Source organism: Zonotrichia albicollis, chromosome 1 (assembly GCF_047830755.1).
Source record: "Zonotrichia albicollis isolate bZonAlb1 chromosome 1, bZonAlb1.hap1, whole genome shotgun sequence".
Taxonomy (NCBI): Eukaryota; Metazoa; Chordata; class Aves; order Passeriformes; family Passerellidae; genus Zonotrichia; species Zonotrichia albicollis.
The window spans coordinates 112400479-112427154 of NC_133819.1; the positions used below are offsets into that span (position 1 = coordinate 112400479).

Consider the following 26676-nt stretch of genomic DNA (forward strand, 5'->3'; position numbering starts at 1 on the left):
ATATATGGGGGTTTATGTGCAAGGCAGGGTAATGTATTTGTAGCCTCTCCAGGAGAGGTCGCTAAGAGAAGCACTCTTTAGGAGTGTTGCTGATGCTTCTGTTTATTCCCACGACATCCCTGTGCTTGATTAACAGAAGTACACCACTCCTTAGGCCAGGGACCTGCAGTAACACTCACAGCACTGTCTCTACTGTGCTGCTTGTCTCTCTTTGCCTGTAAAATATACCTGATTGTTTTACTTTTGTCTTCTTTAGTAACTGACTGTCTTTAACTATCAGGTTTAAACATACATGCTTCCTGAACTATTAGAATTCCTTTTTTTCCCTAGGAAGCACTCCTTGAAACACTCCCTAGGAAACACAGAATCCCCTAAAGGCAGGTGATAGTACAACCTGCCCTCAAGCATAGGTACCCACACTTCATATAAGTGGATAGTGTGACGTCCCTGTCCAGTTAAAAGTTTCCATTAGGTAGCATTCTGGCTTTTTTAGAGTTAACTGTACCCTGATATGTAAACTAATTACATTGATTGCATATTAGAAGTTTTTTCACTTTTGTTTCATTGACATAGCAGGATTTTATGAGTTTGACAGCTTATTCTCATATTTTTATTTTCACCTTCTACAAATTTAATTTGCATCTTTTTATTGGAAAGAAAAAGCACCCTACAAACAGCCAAGTCAGTACTCTTTCTAAATAAATTGGATTTATTGTTACAAACCCTCTCTGAACACTCTGCTCTCTGTATATTCTTTTTGAGGTATTAACAAGGTTTCATTGTTTGAATCATTCAGGTTACTTGGGGGTATAAATGCAGCCAGTCCTGTGGCTGATGAGCATTCTCTTATAAAGCTGTATGTAAATCAGCTTCACAACAATTCACGGTCAGTATGAGAGCACTAACCTACTAATCGCAGTAGTTCTGTAGCTCATGCACTAAATCATTAGCAATTCTGCTAAACTACTCAAAATATTCTTTAAGGAAGGCTCTGATGGGCTAGAGGGTTTCTGTGGCTCTAATTAGTCTTTTGAATAGACTTCCTGCTGGCTGTGGGCTTTGCCAACTTCTCTTGCTTCTGCACAACACAACTCTTTCCTTTTTTCCCTTTCACGTAGGATTAATATTAATGTGTCCTGTGGAAATTGGAAATATTGCTTTTGTAAACTACACCTTTATGGTTCCATCATCAGTGTATGACTTGCCTGTTGTGTTCTTGACCAAGGAATGAGAGAAGCTTGCACAAAGGCCTGGAAATTATTTCAGGTCTCACAGCCAGCTTCTTCTGCCTCAGCTCTCTCTGTGGGTGGCTGCTGTTCTGCCCTGAGCACTGCTTGCCAATAACCCTCCCCAGACCCCTCAGCTTTGCTTTTCAAAAAGACCACAGGAAAGGCAGATCTAAGTCCTCCTGAAGCTAATGAAAACTTCCCATTTATAGTGAGCACTGGATTTGGACCCCTGCCTCTTGTTGCTGAGCCCTTTGTCCAGCATTCCCTCACATCTCAGTGACCTAAAGGAAGATCCTGTTTCATTCTGCATAAAAGAAATACAGAATTGCATAAGAACAAAAAAGTTTCCCCACCTTTTTTTAATGTGGAATTATGTGGAAATTTCCTTTTTTTTTTTTTTCATGTTAATCCATGAGCATTAACTATAATTCAGTAAGAATTATCTGCTAAATGCCAAGATCTTCAGTCTGGGTTAGACTAATAACTGTGTCTTCATTCATTCTTTTAAGTTTTACTGTTACTATTGCCCTGGGAAAATCAGGCCCCATTAGTGGAAGCTCACCCTCTTGAGCATAAGAGAAACAGACTTTGATGGCTCTGTTTGCAATTGTGCTGGTTTTATATTAAATACTCCATGATTCATATTATAATAAGAAGAGTATAAACTCAGAGTAAAATTTCTAGCTGGATGTAATCAACACTAAAAGCTCTGCTGGCTGTGTTTTCACTGCAGATAACTTATGGTTACTTTAATTTGTGTTGCAGTCTAGTCCAGAGGTTTCAGATAGCTTTAAGTGACATTTTTATGTAATTTGAATGTTTATTCAAAGGAGACTTGGCAGAGAAAGTCATTCACAGCATTCCCATGGTATTTATTTCAGCTACTTGTGTTCCCATAAGAACATAGCCATTCGAACCAGTTCCTCCCTGTGGCAGCAAATGCCAAATTCAGCACACCAGCTCATTCTGCTGCTGGATATGGGTAGCATCTCCTAAGTTCAGCACACTATTATATTTCTGGATACAGAGGTGAAAACTGGAAATTTACTGGGAGGGTGGAGAATCTTGTTAGAGGAAAGATATTTAATAATTGGTAAATGCAGTGACAAATGGTGGGGAGCAGCTGAAAGGAGATGGAACATTATATACTATTTACACTTTAATTTCATCTGAAGCACTGATTTTGATTTTACTCCAAAGCTCAAAGGAAGATGGGTTCAGGCTTTCCCAAAGATGCTTTTTAACTTCTTCAAACTACTGTAGAATTAAAGTCTACTTAAAATTTCTGTGCTTGTTTGCTTAGTTTGAGCCAGCAGGTCCATAAGAGAGCTTTAATGAGGAGGTTGGCTTAGCAATTACAAGCACCTTTCTTCTTAATGTATACAGTGTGGAAATTGGTATCAACAATATGCTCTGTACAGCTCAAGAACAGCTTTAAAGCACTTGTGCTAGACAAGAAGAACCAAAAAAGTCTGTGATCTTCTCACAAACACCAAATCATGGTCATTTGCTGTTGACAGCTAACATGATTAAAACCACAAGGCCTGTAATTCTTTTGTTGTAGCTAATATTCAGGGGGTTTCTCTCAATTGTTTTTGCAATTTCCAGTGGCTTAGAGTGCTGCAGAACAAGGGAATATTACTGCAGAATAGGTAATGCCCTTGCAAACCCAGTGATTTGGATATGTTACATCAAAACAAGCAAACTTAGCATTATAGAAACTTTTGTCTATTCAAAAGAAATAACTCTATACACTGAATTAATGTTTTTCCCCTTATTTGAATAATTTTTCCCCTGCTGCAGTCTGTCATGCTGACTTAAAGTATATCGCTGCCATAGTAATGGGTACAATGTCCTGCTCTTTCTTTATAAATGTTTTCTTTAAGCTATTGAATTATTGTGCTTAGGTAGGATAAGATAAAACAGAATGATTTTTTCTTGCATTTTTCTGAGCCCCTCCTTCACAGCTAATGCATTTAGTTCTTCTAAAGGGGTAATAAACCAGAATAAATGGTGTGATGCAACTCATTCTGGTGAACTTGGAATGACTTGGCAATTGTGTGATAGATAGAAAGAATGCACTGTGATATCAGATACCCATAGCCAAGGAGAAATTGAGTCTTATTCAATGCTGAGTCAGAATGGCTGGTGCCTTTTTTGAACTCCACATAAAAGTTAAAGGAAATGGTATTCTAACTAACAAGATATTCTACCTCTAACAAGAGATTAGGCCAGATTTCTGGTCATCAGCTAACTTGGAACAAAACATACTGGTTGCTGCTGTTCTCCATGTTCCTGTCTCTAAGGAGCATGGTAAACTTCAACTGCTTGCTATCTTGGCATATTTTTTTCAGAACAAAATATTTCAGCAGAATATCAGCAATATTCCACCTGGCTAAAGGAAAGGTTTATATGTTTGATTGTTTAGTGGCCAGGTAGACACTAATGAGGGCATAACATTTACACCAATATTATTAGGTCTGTATCTTTATAGACATCTGCTCACAGCTGGAAGGCTTGTCTCAATTTGGATGGAGAAGCATTACTTAGCATCTTACAAGATGTTCCAGTTTAGCAGGAATATATCTTTAAAATATCTATTCCAGTTGGAAATTCTCTGTGGCCAGAATGATTAGTTGTATTTTTGGGAGTATGTGGAGGATGTAGGAAGATATGGAAGAACAAGAAGGACAAATGTCAGTTCTTCCAAATGAAGGAGGATTGAAGGTGGAATGGGGGACAAAGGTGAAAGGGATTATAAAGGAGGCAGCCTAACCTTGGTATCCAAAGATACTGAAATTATAAAAGAGTTAATAAGCATCTGGAGGTTAATAAACAAGATATAACCACCATAGATTTGTCAAAAACAAATTATATCAGCCAAACTAATGTATTTCATTGACAGGATGACTGATCCAGTGGATTAAAAAAGAGGCAGTGCATACAGTACAGGTTGACCTTAAAAGGGCTTTATACATAGTCCCAGGTGACACAGAAGTACCCAAAGGAAATACAAACATAGGGAAATTAGTAAAAGAGCAACATTGAAAATGAATAATGAGGTTTTCAGAAGTTTGCTGTCACTTTAGGAGAAGGACATCTGCTGGGATTCTTGAAAGCTATCCTAAATTAGACACTGCACTATCTCTCATAGTAACTTAATGGAAGCAATAGAGTGAATACATCCAATTTGTAGGTGGTACAAAGGTTGAAATAGTTGTGGAAAGGAGTGCTTGGAGAGCAATTTCTAAATAAAAGAAAAGTAGCTCAGTAGCAATGGTAGTAATTGATGTCCAAATGATCTGAAATCAATTACAGGAAATTCAGTAATTATAAGTGAAAATTGCTGTAGCAAGGAAGCAAATAGTCAGATAAAAGATGGGAGCATAATTGGATGGATAGAAATATTTTAAAAGAGGACCTAGCAGTTGCAGTGAACCACAAACTAATTGAAGTCAGCAATACAATTGTTAGATTGCATTTGACCCTGGAACATCATGTGGAAAGCCATTAAAACTCATTCTCCAGAGGAGGAGACATCTGCCTAGATGTTTGCTTGCAGTTTAGGGCAGCAGCACGGGGATGGATATGCTAACCAGCATGTCTGGAGTCCAGAGGAGACACCCAAACATCAGAAAAACAGAGAGAACGTAACTCATGAGAAAAGGTTGGAAGATTAACGTTTGCTTAATCAACTAAAAAGGAAAGGTCCATGGTAACAGTTGCTCAGTGAGTAATCCTTGCTCTCCTGTCTCTGCACACTGACTGTGTGGCCTCGGGAGCATGGGAGAGGGGAACTTGTGGTTGGTGGAGGGCACGCTGTTAGAAAGCAAGGCCCAAAATCTGCCCTGGGGCCTTGTGTCTCCCACTGTGGCAGCATACTTATCTGTACTTTTAGAAGTGAAAGGTGCATTTGTGGCTGAAGTGGCACACCCTGTACCCTGTGAATGCATTTTCCTTCTGTAACTGGGAAGAAAACCTGTGGAAAACGCATCCTTCTAGATGGCATGGCACATGTTAATCTGCATGGATTTTGCCCCAGTGGAAGTGCAGTACACATAAGTAGCATGCTGGTGGGCAGAGAAATGTGAAACAAGCATTTTTTCTTGCTGTGCAGTACAGCATTTCATTCAGCTATCTTACAAATTTATTATAAATCAATAGGCTTGAGTTCTTAGAACAACCTTTGATGCCATCCTCTTCAGAACCCTACTGCCAACCTTGCCCTCTCAAAAGGAGGGGAATTACACAAATCTAACCTCATTGAATTCCTTCTTTGTTCCAGTATTGAAGGTTTTGAAGATTTGCACCACATTTGTGCAACATTACCTGCCTACATACACACACACACATAGACCCATACACCCCTGGATGCACAAGTGCATCCATGCTTTCACACCCATGAAAAAAAAAGGGATTAATTTTTAAAAAGAAGAAAGTACAATATAATTTTGTTTTGATTTTTTGTTTCTTAAAAACAAAAAAATGCTGCAGCATAAAAAAAAAAAAAATTTCAATGTTTCTCATTTTTAGCCAGTGGTAGCTTGTTAACATGGATATTGAAGTGTTGGGAAAGAGGCAGTTACAGCAATCCATTAAATACTGTAATTAGGAAAAAAGTGTGTTTGGTGACCTATATATTATTTTAAATCAACAGAACAACAGTACTTCTGAAAATTAAACTGCTGTATCCCCTCACTGCATCCAAATAAATGCCTTTCCATAGATTATAGAAACCATCATACAGTTAATGTGGAGAAAAGCAATTTAGCTGTTATGGTAAAGTTTTCCCATCTCAAAAGCAGCATTTGAGACCATGTTTATCTCAGACTCTATCTGGAAAATACAAGCCTCTCCATTTGTGAGAGAAGCATATTTTGTTTGTCTTTTCTGTAGTGGAGGCTTTAATAGTTTGCTTTTGGAGAACAGGAGGGGAAACTTGTAATTCCTGATTTTGCATTTCCTGATGTTTTCTAGAATTCCTTTAAAGCTTCTATTATTTTTATTCAGTCCAGGGCACTCAAATGAGCTTCTCCAAACTCTGTTCTATAATGAATTTCAGACATCACTGTTTACCCTCTTCTTAGTTTTCCTGTCTTATTAACTAGCTCTCCTTCCAAGAATACTGAAGTAGAGCAGAGCAAACTGCTGGCTAGGGCTGCTCCAGCTTTCTTGAAAGGCAAAGGGTAAGTTAAAGAGAGAGTATGTTCTTAAATTGCACTAACACAGCTAAACCAAAACATTTCCTCTATTCCTCCCATTTTTAATGTATTCTATATACATTTTTCCTGAGAAAATTGTGATAAGCAATTAACCCAGTGAGCTAAGTAAGGCATGTTTAAATATATGTATGTACACCTGGACTCATAAGGTCTTAATCAAACACTTCCAAGCAAATCCAGCTTGTGAATTCAGTGTGTCAGTCGTGTGTGTTACATATCTATATTAATGGTTTTGTACAATATTAAACCAAATAATGCTGACTTCACGATTTGCTGAATTTTTTAGTAAATGCTATTGTACAGCTCCAGAGTTCAGTCCCTGGCCTGATGTGGCATCTCACTGATTTCTGAGGCTGGCTCTGTCATCAAGTGGGATGCTACTATCTTAAATCACTAAATACTAACCATATAAATTACAATAATAACAAAATAATTCCTGCACTTGGCGTGTTGTTTCATTTTGAATTTTTTTTTCTAAGAACACTGACGTATTCATTGCTAGATTCCCATTTCACAATCTCGTTCTTGCTCTCTGTGTGTGTGTGTCTGTCTGGCTGACACCCTGCCCCTGTTGCAGGTTGCAGTACAGCCTGGATGTTGCAGACAGGCTGGCTGATGAACACGTGCTCATCGGGGTCTATGTCAACATGCTGCAGAGCAGCCCCGCACGGTTAGTGCAGCTTGGGCACCCTGGGGCACCCAGCAAAGGCACCTTGCTCAGCCAGAGCCTCTCCCTGTTCCCTCCCTGCCCGATGAGCTGGAGCAGCTCTTCATGAGCACTAACCTCAAGTGAATGTGTGTGAATATGGGGAATGTCCTCCCAAAGTTGGTGGATTGTGGCACTGGCTGGTATTCTCTCTACTGAGGCTTGCAAGGTATTGCCAAGTGTTGCAAATAATTGCTGAGTTAAGAATGGCTATGCAGGTTGCTTGGGATACTGAGCTCTAGGCAGTGCAGGGCTTGGTGGTAGTGCAGAAATCTTCACACAACAATAACTAAACAAGCCCATGTTTTCAAGGTATTCATTTTTGAGATCATATATAATTTGTAGCTTCACCTTCCTTGAAAGTTAGAAACTGTAACAGTACATGAATAATTAAATCACAATAATAATCTTCTTACTAACCTAGTGAGAGAAATTAATTTTGATTCTTACATATATCAGGCATTGCTTTTAAATCTGCCTGATTTCTGCATTGTTTGAATCTTGTATACATATTTACCCTTCTTTCATTTAGACTCAGGGGTTTTAAATGGGTGTCTTGAACATTGTTAATTGTTAGAGCTTTGTCTCCTAAACCCATCAGCTGTCCTGGCACTTGAAATGCTGGCATTGCAGCCCATCACACCAGGGAAGGGAAATGCTGCCTCAGCTCTCCAGTGGAACAGAATTCCATAGACTTTGCAGCCCTGTACCAGCAGAGTGGTGAGCAGTATATGGCCCTAGAAAATATGGTGCTGAGCAGAAAACTGTACAATGTTTCTATCAAAAATATGATCAGGACGTTGATTTTGCTCTTAGCAAACCCTTCAGTTTCCTGTGCTGCCACTCCAGAATATTTCCTGGGTTAGAAGAGTCTCCATTTACTCCAGTATGTAGGAGGCAATAAGCAACTTCATTTAGGAGAGTGAATGCAATCGTTCTCTGCAGTCTTTAAAATTTCACTTCTGCATTTACCCTCTGTTGAAAATGGGAGTAATTTGTCATGCCCAGTGGATAAAAAAGTCTGCCTGCATTGTCCTGGATCTGCTTCTCTATAGCCCACCGGAAAGTGCCAGTGGTGGAGGGTTGAAAAGGCAAACCAGGTTTTAGTGAGGAAAATGAAAACCATTTATCCTAAACAAAAACATTTTCAAGAGGAATTTCATTCCTGAAGAAGCATTTCCAGAAATCAGGCTTATTGAGGAATATTGGCATGTGGTTGTGAAAGCAGGCTCTTGGGGGCGTGTGTGTGACCAGGCATTGCCCACCCATGACTGAGGACAGGAATATGCTGCCACTCAGTCTGGTGTGACAGGGAGAAGGAAAAGTGGCCCTGGCTACCATGAGTGACTCATTTGATAGGATTGTTCAGGAGGGGAGTGAAGAATGGACACGGTGGTGCTAGGCTGGTTTGCCAGGCAAAGCATTTTAGAGTTCATTTAGCTTCAGTGAAGGCTACTAGTTCCTCCTGAGACCTCATTATGGGTCCCTCCCCTCATCTGTACTGTTTTCATCCTACAAATGTTATTCTTTATATTCCAACCTGTTCCTTCAAGGCTTTGAGCCAACCTCACCAACTCATAGCACCTTTGTTTCCAAATATACATACACAAATCATATGCCATGATATTCAACATTTATTTGGTTTTGAGAAATGAATGGGGGAGTGACTGACAACAACCTTAATTGTTTAAACAACTGATGCAAAGCATAGTACATAACATCTCATTACTGGCATTAAATCAGTGCAGTCACAGCTTCCTAAATGAGAAACAATCTCAGTTATTTGTATAATTAGATTTTGACAGAAACATAACCTAGAGGGGCAGTAGTCTTAGTCAAGCATCAGATCATAAACTGCACTGCCATTTTCTGCTTTGTTGGATTGAGACTGCTGGTAGAGAAATAAAATGGTTACATTTTGGTAAAAACAAGAACAAAATCTTGCCATCCTAGAGCTCCTGTGTGAAGCCAGTTTCCAGAGGAGAAGGTGAGACCTCTGCAGAAAGCTCAGCTGCTGCGTCTCAAAGTCTGGGGTGGCACCTTCAGGCAAAGCTGACCTTCTCCTGCCCATGCCCCACAGTGGTTGGATGCACTTTGCTCAAAACCCGCACACTTGTGCCGGGATGGTGCTGAGTTCAAGTTATTCCCCCCTGCACCTTAAGGAGTTTTGGTAACCTGGGTAAAGCATGCAGTTAACCAAAATGAGGTGGCTTCTGATTTAGGGGAGGCTGCAGCTGGCCAGCTCTGGTGTTCAATCTGCCTGCAAAATGCTACCTGCACCTACCCAGACATCAGGTAACTCAAGTGCTTCTGCCAGCCAAAGCTGAAAAGTGGAATGATTATAGCTGGACCTTTATGTGCAAGAAACACCTGCAGAGATATTTCATGAGCATAATACATAAAATTATCTGAAGAGCTGTATAGTAACATTTAAAAACAAAACAAGATTTGAGGTTTTTTAGATACTAAGGCTAATTTATAGCTAATCATCAGTCTAGTATAACCCACTATAACTTTGTTTTTGTTTGAAGTGCAGCTAGTATTTATATTTTGGACTTTATAGGATATTTTTAATTAACTTAATTAATTTTCACTGCATATCTTCATTTTTCATCTCCAGTTACTTGATACTGCAAGTAAAAGTACAAGTTTTGCTTTCCTTCTACCACAGGCTAATAAGCTATTTGAGGGTTTCTTAGAAGCCAGTACTCCAGAGCAAATTTATAAACAATAGGAAGAAGTAATTCATTATTTATAGTAACTACATGGGTAGAAAAATTAGCCCTTAGCCAGATGTTTTGAATAGTTTAATTGCAAAGTCTTTTTTAGTATTTAAAACCAATATTTGACACTTAGTTTAGCTTATCTTTAGTGTCTGATTCTTAAAAAGAATTTTTAACTGCAAATAGTTTCCATTTTTATAAGATAGAGACTTTGCCTAGCTTTGAATAATAATTCCATATATTTCAGTCTTTTTCTTTTCAGGTACAGAAAAAATAAGATAAATTGAAAGAGGTTATTTTGGTTTCATAGAGAGCTGTTTTCTAGGGTATATTTTAAAATGTGTATTAAGGGGCTGTGCAGAACTCTAGGTGGGAAGGCTGGTTTAATCTTCCTTTGAAAGAGGAAAAACATTCAGAGACCTGTTGCTACAGAGGAAATATGTAGATATTTAGCTCCCTTGAACAGAATTAGTTTTTGTGATTATTCCCACATAGCTGAGTGTTACAATATTTCGGTGGTAAAATCTCAGTGATTCTAAAGTAAATGGCAAATTATCAGTAGTAGAGGACTCAGATGATTTATCTTGGTTTAAAGTTCCTTAAAACCAAGCTAGTTTTGAAAGTGTGGCAGTTAAACAGTCCTCAGAGAACATTTGGTGTGTTGCCATTATGCCTCTTTTTTTTTTTTTTATACAGCCCTAAGGCCTAGAAACTGACACTTTAATTTGTCCACATTTTCCATAGCAAATAATTTATTAAGGAAGGGTTTGTAGAATAAGAGCATGTCATGAAAACTGCACTGACACTTGTCTTGCAAAAATTTCACCAGAGACTTTTCTAACCAGTGGTGACAGAGTTGTAAAACCAGCAGGGAACATCCACATCAGCTGTTGCCAGCTGCCTGCTGCAGAACAGGCTGGTCTGACACATCTGAAGCCTGAGAAATAGCAAAGATCCTCCAGAGTCACTCCTTTGCCCATAGGTTATCATGTTCTTCATCCTTTGCCTGCAGTTTTGAGATCCCTTTTTGTAGTGGAGCTGCCTTAGACCACAGAAGTCCCCTTGTGCAGGTGCTAATATTGGATATTCACTCTACATCTGAATGGTGATAGGTGCCAGACCAGTTCTTGCTAATAATTGTAAGGTTTTTAAAGAAATGCTCACTAATGGAGAAGCAGTGATTTTTAGAAAAGAAGGAACAACATTAGGATATTTGTATGCAAAATGTCCAGCTTCTCTCAAAAGGATGCCTGAGGTCACTGGGGTCCCAAATTCTGCACACACATTCATAATATTTTAAACCTTTTTTGTACAGTTGTCTTGCTATATCACTGTGTGGTTTTCTGTGAAGTTGGTGAAGTAAAACAGAACTGAATTATGGTAAATCTGAGAATTCTGAGACATAAAATTCTTGGCAGTCGAGGCTATTGCTGCTGTGCAAATTTCTGTGCTTGATGGTCACATAGAATAGGTATACTCCAGAAGTCCATTTATCTCAGACAGTGAAATTTAATTTTCAAGGCTTTGGGGTTAGTGATTTACAGCACTCATAGATTAATGTGATGCATTGCTACATCTACTTTATAACATCCACCCACACATAAATATATATCAAAGACATTAAGTACAAGTAAGACTAAAAAAGTTACAGTGGCTTGGTTCATTCAGTAAAGCAGTTGGCTTAGATGTTAGCTCACATCTCAGAACTATGGTGCAGATTGGATTATGCCAACAAGTAGAGCCATAATCCATTTTTCCCAAGATGGATATGGCTGCTCATTGCCATAAAAAGGAGAATTGATGCTGAATGCTTGCTGTCTTCACAACCATCTGTTAGGATGCAATGTTTTGGTCATTATGGTAAAATTAAAAATTAATTAAATTGTCATAAAAGTAACCCCTGTTACCCAGTTCACATAATTTTATGTGTCTGCAAGAGTTGCTTACCCCTTTCTTTCTCTGGGTGACATACTAGTACAGTAAGCATGAGTATGTAAGATGCAGAACTGTGTAAATTTAGAAAAATGCCTTTAGCTTTGGTCTTTCCCAAAGGTATATCAGTTACCCCACCAGAATCTCAGTAAGCATAAAATTAGGCTGTGTATGTAACAAAATAAACATAACTAAAACCAGAAAGTCAGTGTTCATCTACCACCAGAGGTCTTACATGCAGTCTGCAGCACAAGTTTTATTTACACAGAACCTCTCTGTGTCTCACTTTTCAGAGCTTTAGTGTTTTTCTAAACTTCATGTTTGTGGTCTCACAGGTAATTATGAGAATGAGAAAAAGATGATGTTTGTCTCTTTTCTCTTGCATCACTAAGCTGTAGCAAATCCCCATGACATCCAGCTTTAGTTTCATGATCAGCGAATATCAACCACTGCTCATCTTTCAAACATAACTTGTAAATCCCATGGGATTTAATCAGGCCAAACAACACATGTGCACTGTAGTTTCCTGAAGGACACGGGGATATGAACTCACTGAGAAGTTTTAGAGAAATATTCCTTTTAAATATATCAAGTTCTTCAAAAGCAGAGCTTTTGGTACAAGTGTGATTTTCCTCTGGAAAGCTTTTCAAGTTCAAGGTACAATTTCTGGGAAAAAATCAGAATAAAATCCCATGCCCAGACTCTTTTGAAGTTTGCTTGCCAGCAACCAGTTACATGCCCAGAAGAGCCCGTGGGCAGGGAGATTTGTTCCTGTTTCCCTTCAGCCAAAAACCATTATACAGTAGCCAAAGGATAAGAAAAGAGGCCAGACTTGCCTCTGTCTGGGAAAGTCCACAGGCAGCCTTGTATTCCACATGGCAATTCCACATTCCTCTCACCTCTTCTGAGGAACTTGATTTTTTCTCTCTTATGTATACTAGAAGTAATGCAGTATAGGATTCTAAACCCCAGGATTTTTCCAGGGTCAGCTAAGTCCTTTTCAGAAATCTGAAAAGGATTTATGGTTTCATTAGTTTTGACATTTGTCTGCAAACTTCTTAATGTTTAGAAATAGTGAAGGTTATCACTATATTACCTTTTTCCTGCTCATCTGACTAAATAATAGCTTCCTTTTAAAATAAGGGCAGTTGGAAAAGCATTAACATGAGAGAAATATTTGCATTTTATATTCCTGGCGGAGAAAAGATAATAAGATAATAATAATATTTTAAAGGAACTCAGCATAATTACTGTTTAGTTTTTATACTTGTTAATCACAGTCACATGACACTCTGAAGTCTTGCTCTCAAATAGCAAGAAACCAAAAATAAAAGAGAAAGCCTGATTACAAATTCCTAGGTCAGTGATCTATGAGACCTTGGTAAGTGACCTGCAAAACTGTCCTAAACACACTGTTTTCTGGGGCAAATATGACAAAGCTTCTAAAGTTTTTCTCAACAAACACCAAGGCTCCTGCGAATCCACTGACCAAAAGGTAGTCTTCCAGCTGATATGACAATGTTGTCATTGTACCACAAAGGTTCCATATTGTTGTGTCTTTATTACAAGAGTTTCACATCTTCTTGATGTTTCTCATGGGCACCTCCTCTAAGCACTGGCTCTTCCTTCTTCACACAGTAGCCAACTAACCCCAATTGCACGCTCAACTAAGCAAGCCACTCTTTTATAGCACTCTTCTTCTCATTGGCTACAGCTGTGGCCTGTTAAAGTCAGGCCTGTTCCTAATTGCTAATAATTGGCTCAGCTGCAACTCCTTAGGCATAAGATTACTTTCTATACTACCTTTATTTTCTTATATTCTGTCACCCTACACGACAAAGCTGAGTGTCAAAATAAATGTGGACTGATGGTCCTAACAACCCCCTGACCCTTTTTTGGGCAGAGCAGCATCCTGTACAACCTTTACTGTGGCCTGCAGGGCCCTGCTGTTTTCTCCCTATGGGGAGGTGGTGCCCAGCCCCTTAGAGCTGATCTTTCCAGGGAAATTCTCTGCCCTTTGCTCCATTAACATCAGCTGTTCCTAATTTGGTGATGGTTTGCTCCTTTGCTCTGACTGACGTGTTGGGGGGTGAGGTGGTGGCTGGCTGAGGCAGAGGGTGTTTTTGCTGTGTATCAACCTCTCTCCCCATTTCCCCTCTCCCTGGGCAGCGTCCTTGATAGTGCAAGTCGGCTGGATGAAGAGCACAAGCTGATCGCCAGGTACGCAGCAAGGCTGGCAGCAGAAACTTCTTCATCAGTAAGTGTTTTAATTAAAGGAAGGTACTTTCCTTCTGTTGTGTTCCAGGGGCTTGGCAAGATCAGGGAAATTATATCTGACAGTCTAATGATTAATGGATTATTTTTCCCTGCTCTTTTCATCAGAGGCTGTTATGCCTTAATAATAACACTTTTATGCAGTCCGTTGAATCCAAAGAATCCACATACTAATGCATATAATCTATATACTAATGCAGTGGCATTTAAATAATTGCATCAAAGGGAGTCTGACATCTTGAACTCAGGAAAGACTATAAAATATTGTCTGGACTAGCTTTGGTTAAAGGTTAATGATTTACTGCATTGGGAAAATGTGGTGGTGAATCCATTTTACTCTCTAGCTCAAATATCACAGCCACTAGGGCCTTAAGTACTAAGGATATTAAAGAATGTTCTTCAGCAGGATGACTGTAATGACCCCCTGCATTAGCCCTGGCTCCCATTTTCATTTCAGAGCAATGATTATTCTGCTCTCTGTGTCCAAAGATAGAAGGTGATGACAGGCTAAAACCTCACTAACTGCGTTCAGGAACAAGAGAGAATGAGCAGGAACCTTATCAAAGTATATAAAATCTTAAATGGTACATGAAAGGTCAGCCTAGCTACTTTTTTTTCAATCTCAGACCATTTGATAGAACAAGGGGCCATGAATGATGGTTAAGTGAAAAGCAGCAGGTCTGGAGCACCCAGAAACATTTTCCCACTGAGATTTTCACACTGTGGGATCAATTGAAAGGGTGAAATTGGGCACCACACATTGTGTAAAGACACTGAGTCACATTCAGACCACATGAAGACAGGTCTGCTTTCCTGTGCAGATGCTGTCACAGAGATTTCACACTACCTGCAGCTGCCTGGGAGGAGAGGGGTGCTCCTGTTCTGCCAGTCCAGCCCAAATCAATCCTTTCCAGACATGTGACACAGTGTTTCAAATTTAAGGCAGTCTGTAGATAACAGTCTTATTCCTGAAAGACAGTAATTCTTTATGGGAACATGATTCCCCAGTAATAATGTCTCTGGTTAAAAATCAGTTGACATCAGTTCTATGGAACATGTGTCCTTGATGTAGCGGAAAACAGTATAAACAGAGCTCACTTGAAGGAAAATACTGAATTTCTCATTGCCATCCCTCTTTGCTCTTTGAACAAAAAAGACAGAATGAAGAGGGGAGGTTTTTATAAAGAGAAGTCTTTCCAAGCAAAAGACTGATGCCCAGTAGGGGCAGTGGAAATTTTTAAAGCTTTGGTGATAGTAATTCTGGATTTTAAGGAACTAAATATATTGGTAACAGTGGGCATTCAGGATAAAGATCCTGCTTCCTCCTGTATGAGTGATGGCATCCACCAGCATGTATCAGTTCTTATGCACTGTTCTGCTTCCCTATGGTTGATGTGTTAATGGGAAACCGTGTCCATAGCAGAAAAGATAGTATGTGGTTATGGGGGAAACATGCTGTCCTTTTCCCACAGACAGTCCTAACCTTTGTTAAGCTATTGAAATGGATCTTCATTCTTTTTGAGGGTTCACCTCCTGGCAGAGGGGATGCCTGGCATCACATAAAATAACACTCCAGAGTTACACTTCAAAGGGCTTTTTGTGGTGATGAGCCCTCATATCACAGCAGTAACTCAGCAGAGTATTTTTAAATACTTAATTCTTTCAGGTTGGAGTTAGAAATAAATGGGTACCCTTCATAGTTGTGAAACTTTTAAAGGTCCTGTTCTGTGTTGTCATTGTTACAATACTGAAATACAGGAGTGTGAACAAGGAAAACAATGATTGCCCTTTTTGCATGTTCATCAGCAATAATCATAGTCCAATGAAGCTGTAGTGAGCACTGCCTAGTTTGGTGAGGGACAAATTCTCATTTAATTTTATTGGTGGAAAAAAAAGATTTTGCTGTACATGAAGGACTGTGGAAAGAGATTTCCTGAAGTATCATGAGAGCAGATTGGAAAGCTTGGCGAAACGGGCCTCACAGCCAGACTGAAAACTGAGCACTGCTTTTACTTTACACTGAAAGTAAAACCGAGCTTTCAAGAGCGCGAAGCATCACTGCACTGGAAACACATCTTGTCCTTTCTGGAGGCAGACGCTGCTTTTTGCTCCAGTGTGCTCCTCTTGTCTGTAGCATCAATATCAAGAGCCACATTACAGCAACTGCCTGCAGCAGTGTCATTGCCTTTTATGATTGGTTCAGAGGAAGCTGTGTGAAAAAGCAGTGACTGACAGGATGGTAAACACTGAGTCTTATTTACTCTAGCACTTACTTTGCTTTTACTAGCAATGGTTCCATACTGGTATGAGCACAACATGAATGTTCTTTTTTTAGTCTAGGCAAGCTTGGTACTGCACTTTCTGTAAGCAGATGTCACAGAACAGATCTGTGTTGAACTCGTGGTGCATGCTGGCTATTCCTCTTTCAATGCAGCCTTCTCTGTTTTACAACAGCAGCCGAGTCAGCAGAGAGGGGCATCAGATATCTCCTTCACCATTGATGCGAACAAGCAACAAAGGCAGCTGATTGCAGAGCTCGAAAATAAAAACCGGTAAGGATCCACTAAGTTCCTGGTTTTGTTCAGTCCCATATGTTACATATGTGTTTGTTTCTTAGCATTTTTTACCACCTGTACAATGTGCTTATACAGGCACATATATTTCCCCCTACAAAAAAAAAAAAAAGAGCACAAAAAGGCCCATACAATAGGATAAAGGCTCTGAAATCCATAGCCACCCCATGTTTTCAGAAGTGTAATGTCCAATGACATGATATAATCATGGATGCTTTACTATTTGCAGCTGCTGTTTGTTAAGAGTTTAAAAAAAAGTCTGTCCTGTTTCAAAACCAGATTAACTTCCAGTTGGATTCTCAGTAGCACTATAACATGAGATGATAAAAGGATCAGTCACGCTTGTAATGTTATGCTCCCCTGTTTTTATTCAGGAAAAAGATGATTAAAGCTCTTCAGAGCACAGTCTGCATGGGAGAGGTTAGCAGGAAGATTAGCAGCAAGTTAGGCTGCTGATCAAATGAGACAGGAGGTGCAGATGTGACCAAAACTGAGAGAGAGTGTCCAGGAGAAATAGGCCAGCCAGCCCAAAAAAGGAGTGATGCCTGTTTGTTAACAGCAGAGAACCTGGCCCTGGGTACCAGACTGCCTGATGCCATGAAATGTATGGCAGCATAGCCCTGCTTTTAGTGCTGGACCATAAAACAGAGGCTAGCCCAGACCAGATGGTTTCCTATTCCAAACTCTGCACTGCCTTCTGTCACCGTGTAATGAGCACCACCAGCTCCAGTCTCGATTTGCCTTTCATACTTCGAGGCTGCCTCCTGACCGTCTGCTTCCAGCACATTGTGAAGAGACAAAATTCACAAAGGTTTCAACCTTCTGCTGCGAAGCTTTGTATTAGCCTTTTGACAGCACTCCAGGGCTCACAAGCCAGTCGTAACAAGTCTTGTTAAAGTGCTTTTCTGTGATTGTCAACTACTCTCACATCTCTGCTTCCATTCAAAGTATTTTAAAGGGCTAAATATTTTCTCTGATACCCCACAATGTCTAGAAAGGTTACTTCAATTTTTTTAATTTCATGAGGTGCTGGAAATGTTCATGGTGAAGAATTAAAAGGGAGCAGTTCTGTCAAGCACGGAGCTATTTTATGTCTACCTGTGTTTTTTGGGGAGTTTTGAAGAATGATTTCCCTTTATGACAAAATCCTAAGAGTTTATTCAGAAAATATCCAGACAATATCCCATTGCTGAGGGCTTCTTTGGTTGGCTGAAAACAAGTTATTTGCATTTTACTTACATCTTCCCTGATTAAAAGCTAAATACAGTCATGCTTTTTCACCTCTTGCAATGTCCAGGGAGCTGCTTTTGTGGAAAATTAATGACTTATGGTCTTCTGCTTATTTTCCTCCCCAAGAGAAATCCTGCAGGAGATCCAGAGGCTGCGACTTGAGCATGAGCAAGCGTCTCAGCCCACACCAGAGAAGGCCCAGCAAAATCCCACTCTCCTTGCAGAGCTCCGGCTCCTGAGGTAAGCTCACAGGAGTAAAACCTCTGGCCTTGGCAGGGGCCAGCCACTCATTCTCAGCAAGAGAAGAAATAAAAGAGAAGCCCTGTTTTATGATTTTGGAGGTTATTTTAAGTAAGTCAGCCAATATGTATTTTTTATCAATTTTTGTTGCAGCCCGTTGTCCTAGAAGTAATTAAGCTTATGCTTTAAACTGTGTGCATGAGAAATCTCACGTGTTACTCCTCTACATTAAATTAAGCATATGCATTAGGATTTGCACAATTAGGGCCTTGGGTCGTTTGGAACAGGTCCCTCCAGCCTGGTCCAAATGCCATTAATTATATGGGGAAAAAATGTTCAGAACAAATGCCTTTACAAAGATTTCTAGTTTATGCTAAAGAAAATAAAGGACTACATGAAAATACAGCCAGAATTAGATGTTAATCTTTGGAAATTTCCCCCATGTGTTGAACTCTTAGGAGAGGTCAGTTCTCTTCGTGGTGCCACACCAGGCTGCAGAATGATCTCCTTGTCACGTGGGGGTTGAAGAGTAATGTCATCTGCAGCTGCTGAAGATTTAGAGGATCCTTCCTCCAGTCATCCCACCAAGCTAGAAACATTAATATGGATGTGACTGCATCTTAGTTGCAATACTCTACATGAATTTACTAATTTCCATGTATATCACATTGAAAAAGTTCAATTGTCATTGGCCCAGATCCATACGCTCCCTGGAAGTCCTGAAGTTCATGTTGTGAGAGCCAGACAGAGAATCCAATAAGAACTATTCAAAATGCTCTATATGAGTAGAGAAGAGTGTAAGCACTTTCTTCCCAGTGAAACAATGCTAGATTGCTTTGCCCCCTGACTAATGAACATTTTTCCACTTAACTACTCCTCACACAACTAATATTTTAGAGGTCTGATGCATAGCCAAAGGAAATTACTATAAGAAACTGTGTTAAATTCTTTTTCTTACAAATACTTGATAGTTTTATTATGTAGTTTTCCACACAAAAATATTTTTCTGATTCACAAATCATTACTTTGACTTTCCAATCTAAATACAAATTAGCTTCTTCATTTCTATGAGGGATTTTAATGTGTAATTACTTCTAGAGATCTAAAGGCAAGTGACATTGTGTGAGACATATAGAATGCCTGTCATGAAAATGTGTACACTGTAAAATATACCAATAGTGTAACTCTTGTCCATCAAACTGAAGGTCTCATCTTAAATCTTCAGCAGGTTTAGGAAATCAACTTTCTATATAGTTGACTAATAAAATTCTTTATACTTAAAAAAAAAAAGGAATGATTGTGCAGTGTTAGCAGGCTGACTACTTAGCTTTTCCCTCTTTTCACTTTTGATCCACATATTAAAGCATAATACCCTTATTTTAATTTCTTGATATGCAATGTCCCTAGGGCACTGATACTGAATTCCTCACCTCTACCTTCCCTGATTTAATATGCAGTACGAGAATTAGAAAATAAGTTTTAATCCCTGGGTCTGAACTACTTTTCATTCCTTCTGAAATGTTCACCATTTGAAAGGCAAAAGTCTTGACTTTGGATTTACTGGGGAATTTTAACACCACCTCAAATTCCTAGACACTTAAGATGGCACAAGGCTTTTCTTATGTGTAAAACAGCAGGACTCAGGGTAGCAGCTCTGATTTATGTCTGTTACCCTGCTCGTTTTTCAGGCTTGAAGCACTTAGGGCTGTAGAGCAATTTAGTTCATGTTGTATTAGGAAATGTTGGAATCTGTGAGCCATGCTGTGGGTACCTGTCCCACCATCTTTCTCAAGCTGCTGTAGTGTGGTACTCAGTGAAATGAGTCCTGAACACAGCATTCCTTCACATTACCAGTACTGTCTTGGAGACAGGTTGGAAAACCCCTTACTTGCAAGAATTTGCTCTGGAGTACAGCAGGAAAAAAACCTCAGAGGACAGTGCACACTGCTTAGCTCCTCTCTCCCTGTGGAATGAATCTAAAACCAGCAGAGCTCTGTACTAGGACCTGCCGCTTTGAATTACATGGACCTTATTTTTGTTAAATAATGAACTCTGCTGCCTTTGTACAGTTCATAGCATTTCCAACCATTACCTGTCTGGAAAAGAAAAGCCAACCAGGCATTTTGTAGCAGGAAATAGATCAATCCTTCAGAAGAGTAAATGCAACCTGGCAGTGTTACTATATGATCCTATTATAAAGGTGAGGGATAGCACACATGAGCAGTCCTGTAGGAATCAGTGTTGTCTGTATCTGTAGTTGCTCACTTACAGTGAAGGCTCAAAACCAGGGTTTCATATTGCCCTAAATACAGGAAATCTACTTAAGTCTCATTGGTTCCAGTGCTCTTCCATTTAGGATTAAATTGTCATATTTTTAGGTAGTACAAGGCTAACAACATAGTGTTTGTATGTTATATGCAATAGAGTAGAATATAAAATATATGTATATTTTTCAGTAACAATGTTAATTATATCATAACTTCCAGGAGGCAACAATTTTATTTTGTTTTTAGGTGGAGACCTCCCACAATTTAGTGGTTTAACATGTGCAAGTGCTGTTCCCCCATCCTGTGCAGTGGAGCTGTGCAGAATCAAAGCTGTTCAAATTTATGGGGGCACAGAGAGACTGTCACACTTGGAGTGGCTCAGTATTCACTGTCACACAGCCAGCACTGGACTCTGAGTGCAGAGAGCTAACTTCAAGCTGTTATATCTGTACTATGTGATAGTCTTCCCCTTGTTTTCAGGAAAAAAAAATAGAAACAAAAGCAAATTACTGTGGGTTTTTGTCTGAATTTATGAACTCTCTTAGCTTCTTTCATATCTCACTGTGTTCAGTGCCCCTGCTGTAATTTCCTGTCCTTCAGGGCTTGGCTTTAATTTCTCCTGACAGCTAGTGATGTTATTGACTAGAGAGTTCCAAAGCTAAAATTGCCAGGCATTTGCACAAGGGACTATAACACAAGCTTGTTTGAACCTCATTTGTTCTTTGAAGAAGGGTCTGTGGCAGTGTCTGTCTTTTCCCTAATCACTATTCAGTCCTGTGAGGATTCCCAGTGAGAGGGAGCTCCCTAGCCTTCATGGAGCCACATTTCTAAACCCTGTGCTGAATTCACACTGTGTGTTTGCTTTCCTGTGCTCTGTAGGCATCTGTCCCCATAGTAGGGCTGGCAGAATGATGCAGTTAAAAGCTGATGCTGCTGCTGTGAGGGGTAAGGCCTGATCAGGTCTCCTTGTTTCTCAGGCAGAGGAAGGATGAGCTGGAACAGAGGATGTCTGCGCTCCAGGAAAGCCGAAGGGAGCTGATGGTGCAGCTGGAAGGCCTCATGAAACTGCTGAAGGTAAGAGCTGCACCTGCTACTGCCAAGGAAAACACAAAGTGAGAGAGGAGAGGGAGAATATGAAACCACAGAATTCTGCAGAACCTGACTGTTTTTACCCACTGTGAGACTGTGTTTCCCTCCCTTCTTATGTTTTGCCTTGGTCTTTTAATTCAGGGGTTTCAGATGATGCTCAGATGTCATTCCTGTAGCAGTACTGCATCATTATTGTCACCTACTGCTAAAAGGAGTGAGAAAAAGAAAAGAAACTGAAACATAAAACAAGTTAACTATTAGCTGTAATGAAAAAACCTCAGTACTGTACACTATTATTCACTGCAGCTGACAGTATAGAGTCATTGGGCCTCTAACTTTGTACTTAAATTCAAATTTCTTTAATTTATTCAGTTGCTGGTTTTGTCAGATGAGTCATTTAACAGCCACATCTACCTCTCTCAGCTCAGAGGTGCTTTCCCTACAACACTTGTTTCATTTTCAGGGATGCAGAAGCAGGCCCTTGTTAAAGAGATGAAGCATGTCTCAACTAGGATCTCAGTTAAGAACCAAGATATCAAAAAACATGTGCATTTTTAAACAGAGGCTAGGGTGAGATGGAATATGTGTTTTTATTTGCAGCCTTATTTTACCTGATGTACTTCAGGACAGATGATGCCACAAATTCACATAAGAAGAAAGCTCCCTGAGTAGCACAGGAGACTCTTTAGTTGTTATCTATGGCAGCTCAAATGAGTTCATGGAAATTCAGTGCAACTTGGGTCAAATATGGCTCAGATAAGAGCAGAAGGAATTTCACTGAAACCCATTTAGACACGTACATCCATTTAGATCCATTTGCATCAAAGGATGAGTTTGTCACCTTTTGTCACTTGCCTCTCCTCAGACACAGGCTTTGCAGCCACAATGCACAAATTGGTGGCACCTCAGCAGCAGGGCCCACTGAAGAGCCAGCAGATTTTTGGGAGCTGGAACTAGGCAGGATACTTTCTGTTCTACCCATGAAATGCTGCAGTGCCACAACCAGCAGTGAAGGCTGCCTGCTGTTAGTCACTAGCTGGACAGAGAAAATTTGGGGTAGGAAATGACAGCAGCTTTCTGCACACTTTGCACTGTTCTGGTGTTTCAAAGTGTGCAGAGGTGGGACATAACCTGGTCTCATATCTTCAGCTATCTTGATTGCACCTTTAACCCTGTGCTCCAAATTTGGCTTTGGCTTTTGTTCTTCACTTACATGCTGGCTCATCTTATGTGCTGATCCTCTTTTTCTTTAGGAAGAAGAATTGAAACAGGTAGCAAGTTAACTGCACTTTGGATACCTCACTAACTCCTAAATTTGATTGTGTTCCTGTGATTTGTGTTCCTTCTTTTGCTTGAGAAGTGTGTGTGTGTTCTTTTGACCAAAATTAATATTTTGCACTTCTTTCCCACATGTGTCTTGGAGCAATTTTCACAATGTGCTTTAGAAAGTGAGTCATGGCTACAAGGAATCTTTTCCTCACTCCTCTAAATTAAAACATGTAAGGTATAAAAATCACACCTCAAATGTAGTGAAACCAATCTAGAATATGAATTCAACAGATAACATTTTGAAAATGTAATGAGAAGCTTTTTACTTTCAAGAAAAGCATAACTGAGCTTAAATTAGACGAGGGTAATAAGTTTGAAAGCTCATTTTATCCAAAAAGTCAGGGCATAGTGTGCACATCTTTAAAAGTTGCCCTTGATGCTAACAGTCCCATGAGTCTTTAGGGAAATAAATGTTTCCTGCAACCTAGATCAAAAAGAGGAAGTATTTACATTAATAATACTAAATTTTAGAAGATTTAATTGTTTCTGAGCTTTTCAGTATTGTAATGGATCTTGGAAATATATTAGGCTTTTAAAAAAAGGCACTTCTCAGATAGCAGTCTGATTTATGAGTTCAGTAAAAGTGTTTCATTTTAACAAAAGGCTCTTCCTCCTGCTTTCATCAGCAGAAGTGCAGTCACAAGTCTGGTGTGTTCTGTTTGTGATACAGCATCCAGAGTAGTTAATGCTTACCTTTGTAAAACCAACATTTGGCTAATTTTTGTAGAGTTGCACTCAAAAAAATAAATCTGCCCAAATACCACCTCCATGTAAGGGATGTCTTTTTTGATTCTGAAGATCTGTTCACAAAAGAGAAGCTTCAGCATGACAGGAGTTACCTTATCATGTAAAATGTTCACTGGACAGTGTAAGTGAAAGGACATTTTCAGGCTGCTATGAGGTATTTTTATGGCTTTTTTTTTCCAAGAGTAATAGCCTCACTGAATACCAGGTGATGATGCTAAAGAATTACTCTCACCATTTCCATTTAATGATCCCCATTATGCTGTGCCATTTCATGATCTGTTGAGAGAAACAGGATTAAATTAATTTCTGGAGGAATTCAATTGGAATGAGCAGCCTGGCAATTCATCTAATGCTTATGAGTTATCTATTTCTCCATTGCCCTTCCTTCAGAAAGGATAATGAGTTCTTCACATCCCTGTCGTTTGATGAGGCTGTGTGATTTCCCCATATGTCATCCCAGCTCAGTCCCAGCAGAGGGAGCAATGGGCTAAAACTCCTGTAAAGCCAGTTTTTATTTCAAGCATTTTATGCTAAGCATGCATGACACTTGATAGTGGGGAACTTTTCCTGTCTAGCAAGAGTTAACTTAAAAGCTGTAGCAATTTAACTAGGGATGGTGAATTAAATAAAATACCTGAAAATTTTCCTGGGAGGCACGAGAGCACTCATAGCTGCAACCAAGTACTACACAAAAGCTGAAGCCATCCAAATATCCACAGTGGCTGTGGTAGCTCCCCTTTCAGCATGCTTTAGTCCTTAGCTGGTAGAGCTGTCAAGGTTTGAGAGCAACTCAGGGCTTGTCTTCTCTGCTGACCTTACCAAGAAGTTAAGACTGGCTGTCATAGCAGATTTCAGACCATTAGGTCCAGCCTTTGAAAACCCCAATTCTCCTGATAACCACTAAGCAGGAATCCAATCCTAATACCACTTCATTTTCACAAACCTGGGCTGAGGTGGATCTAAATGAGTAAAATAGATTGAGTTTTCACCTCTCTGAAATCAGGCATTCCCTAATATCCTGCTATTTTAACTTGCCGTTCATCAGTTCCATCTCATACTGCCCAAATAGTATAAAAAGCGAGATTTTTTCCTGGACAAGGAACTCTGAAAGCTTCATCTTCCTGTGCTTCCCAAACATTTTGTGTTTATCATAAACACAAGATTTCAGTCATAGCTACAGAGCAGACAGAGGGTAAGCACAGGGTATGCAGCAGTTTCCACATCTCTTAAAATTCCAGCCCAGAAGTACAGGCAGGCATCTGTTATTTTTAGTAAATAAAATGCCTATTCTGAAGTTCATTCCTGAACATGACTTGATGGCAGGAAGCAAATTTTGTCCTTTTGTCCCTTTTTTTCGTCATCTTTCTCAGTGAAAGTTCCCACTGTTGTTGGTGTTCCCAGAACAGAGATCAAAGGCAAAAGGGAGCTAAGGAAAAATGGCACTTGTCTTTCAGAGAGCTGAGAACCAAAAATTCTTCTGCAGATGTGTTTCAGTGAGGATGCAATGTGCTCCATCAGGGCATGAAAGAGGAAAGCTGTAGATCCTGGGTGCCCTGCCTGATGTGCAGGGGTTGTGACTAACAAGGACCTTGAAGCATCTTCAAGTTGCTCTGGGCCCTTCTTCTGGAGGACTAAATATCTCCATTTCTGCTGGTATCGATGATTCTAGAAACAGGAGAGCATCTGGCCTTTATATATTCAATTTGCTTTTTCCATCCATCATGTAAATGTTCCAAAGCCAATAATTAAAGAAATTATAAGTATTAAATCCTCCATTCTTCCATCAGTAATGTGCTTATTTCTCATAAAATTAATTTACCTTTGATGGCTTTCAGGTGATAATGTCTCTTAGAAAGGGGTGATAGGATAAAAAAACAAATACTTAGTATTCTGATACATTATTTATGGTCCAGGTCAGGAATTTATAAAATTCTCAAGGACAATGCTGCACTCAAACCTGCAATGGCCTGCTCTTGTCTTTCTTAGAACATATTTGCCAAACATAATCAGAGCTGCAGTGGCAATCAGTGCCAGAGTCAAAATAAACGCCATGGGAAGAGTTAAGAAATCCTCCTGTATTTTTAAAATAAAGCCAGGATAAGGGAAACACCACCTCTCCTGTCACTTTTGACTGACAACAACCAGGAGCTTGTGTTGCAGTTCACCTTTAAAAGCACTCAAGCCACCTCCATCCTTGGCATCTGCTAAACACTGGGTTTCAAAAGCTGTGTGCAGTTTGATGTGGGTTCCAGCATTAGTTTGTTCTTACATGGATGCACATTCCCAGGACTTTGAAACAGAGGGTGAGAAGAGTGCTGTGTGTCTTGATATCATTCACCTAGCTGCATTAGTAAAAATTGCAATTTTTTAAAAGTCTGCTTGAATTTCAGCTAAGTGATCCTAACTGTGAGGTGCTAACAGCATGACATTTATATGACTGGTGTTAAAACATTTTCACTTCCAGCAGCTGAACCCATGGCAGGCATTTATATTGCCCTATCCCCACAGTGTTTTGGGAGTGTCTGAGTATGTGGAGCAGATAATTTAATAGTGGCTTAAATAATTCTCTAGCTTCAAATAAAAAGCAGAAATGTGTGTTATTTATTGAGAGTGTCAGACTTTATGTGACTGGGAGGTTGCACGTACCATGAACTTGTCCTGCAGGGGGATGGAGGGCAGGGCTGTGCTGAAAGGGGCTGCTCCAGTTCCCTGGCCAGGCTGAAAGCCAGGCTGGTGCCAGCAGCTTTCCCTTCTCCCAGCCACAATGGGTTACAGCTTAGCAGACATGCATGTGAACGGGGGGAGTGAGAGGGGAGAGGGCAGAGAGCTCTGCAGTGTGGTCTTTATTAACTTGGATTTTTTTTTTTTTAATTTAGCTGCCTGACATTTTCCCATGCTTGGAGGAAGTCAGACCTTGACTCTTATTTTCCTCCTTACTGTTTCTCTACACAGAAGCCTCGCTGTCAACTAACAACTGACTTCGGTTTATTTCTTCTAGCAAAATTAACATTCCCCAACTGATGTACAAGCAGCACGATGCCTTTAAGCGGAGGGGTGGGTGGCCAGGAGAGCAGGCAGGCTCTTGCAAAGCCCCTGACTAACAGCTGGATTGTTT

The 26676-nt window shown here is 39.8% G+C and overlaps 1 protein-coding gene across 22 annotated transcripts in view; it reads left to right on the plus strand.

The window, feature by feature from the left end:
- DTNA (dystrobrevin alpha) overlaps positions 1-26676 on the plus strand; it is a 226053-nt gene that overhangs the window by 179778 nt on the left and 19599 nt on the right. For 13 of the 22 annotated variants that reach the window (XM_074550480.1, XM_074550452.1, XM_074550423.1 and 10 more), the window contains 7 exons: positions 797-886; positions 6338-6415; positions 7029-7121; positions 13982-14069; positions 16541-16638; positions 18016-18129; positions 21374-21470. In XM_074550480.1, the coding sequence (XP_074406581.1) occupies positions 797-886; positions 6338-6415; positions 7029-7121; positions 13982-14069; positions 16541-16638; positions 18016-18129; positions 21374-21470 (658 nt within the window). Of the gene's footprint in view, positions 1-796; positions 887-6337; positions 6416-7028; positions 7122-13981; positions 14070-16540; positions 16639-18015; positions 18130-21373; positions 21471-22738; positions 26672-26676 lie in introns of those variants that run through there. The other 9 variants (XM_074550516.1, XM_074550526.1, XM_074550536.1 and 6 more) reach the window with 9 other exon arrangements.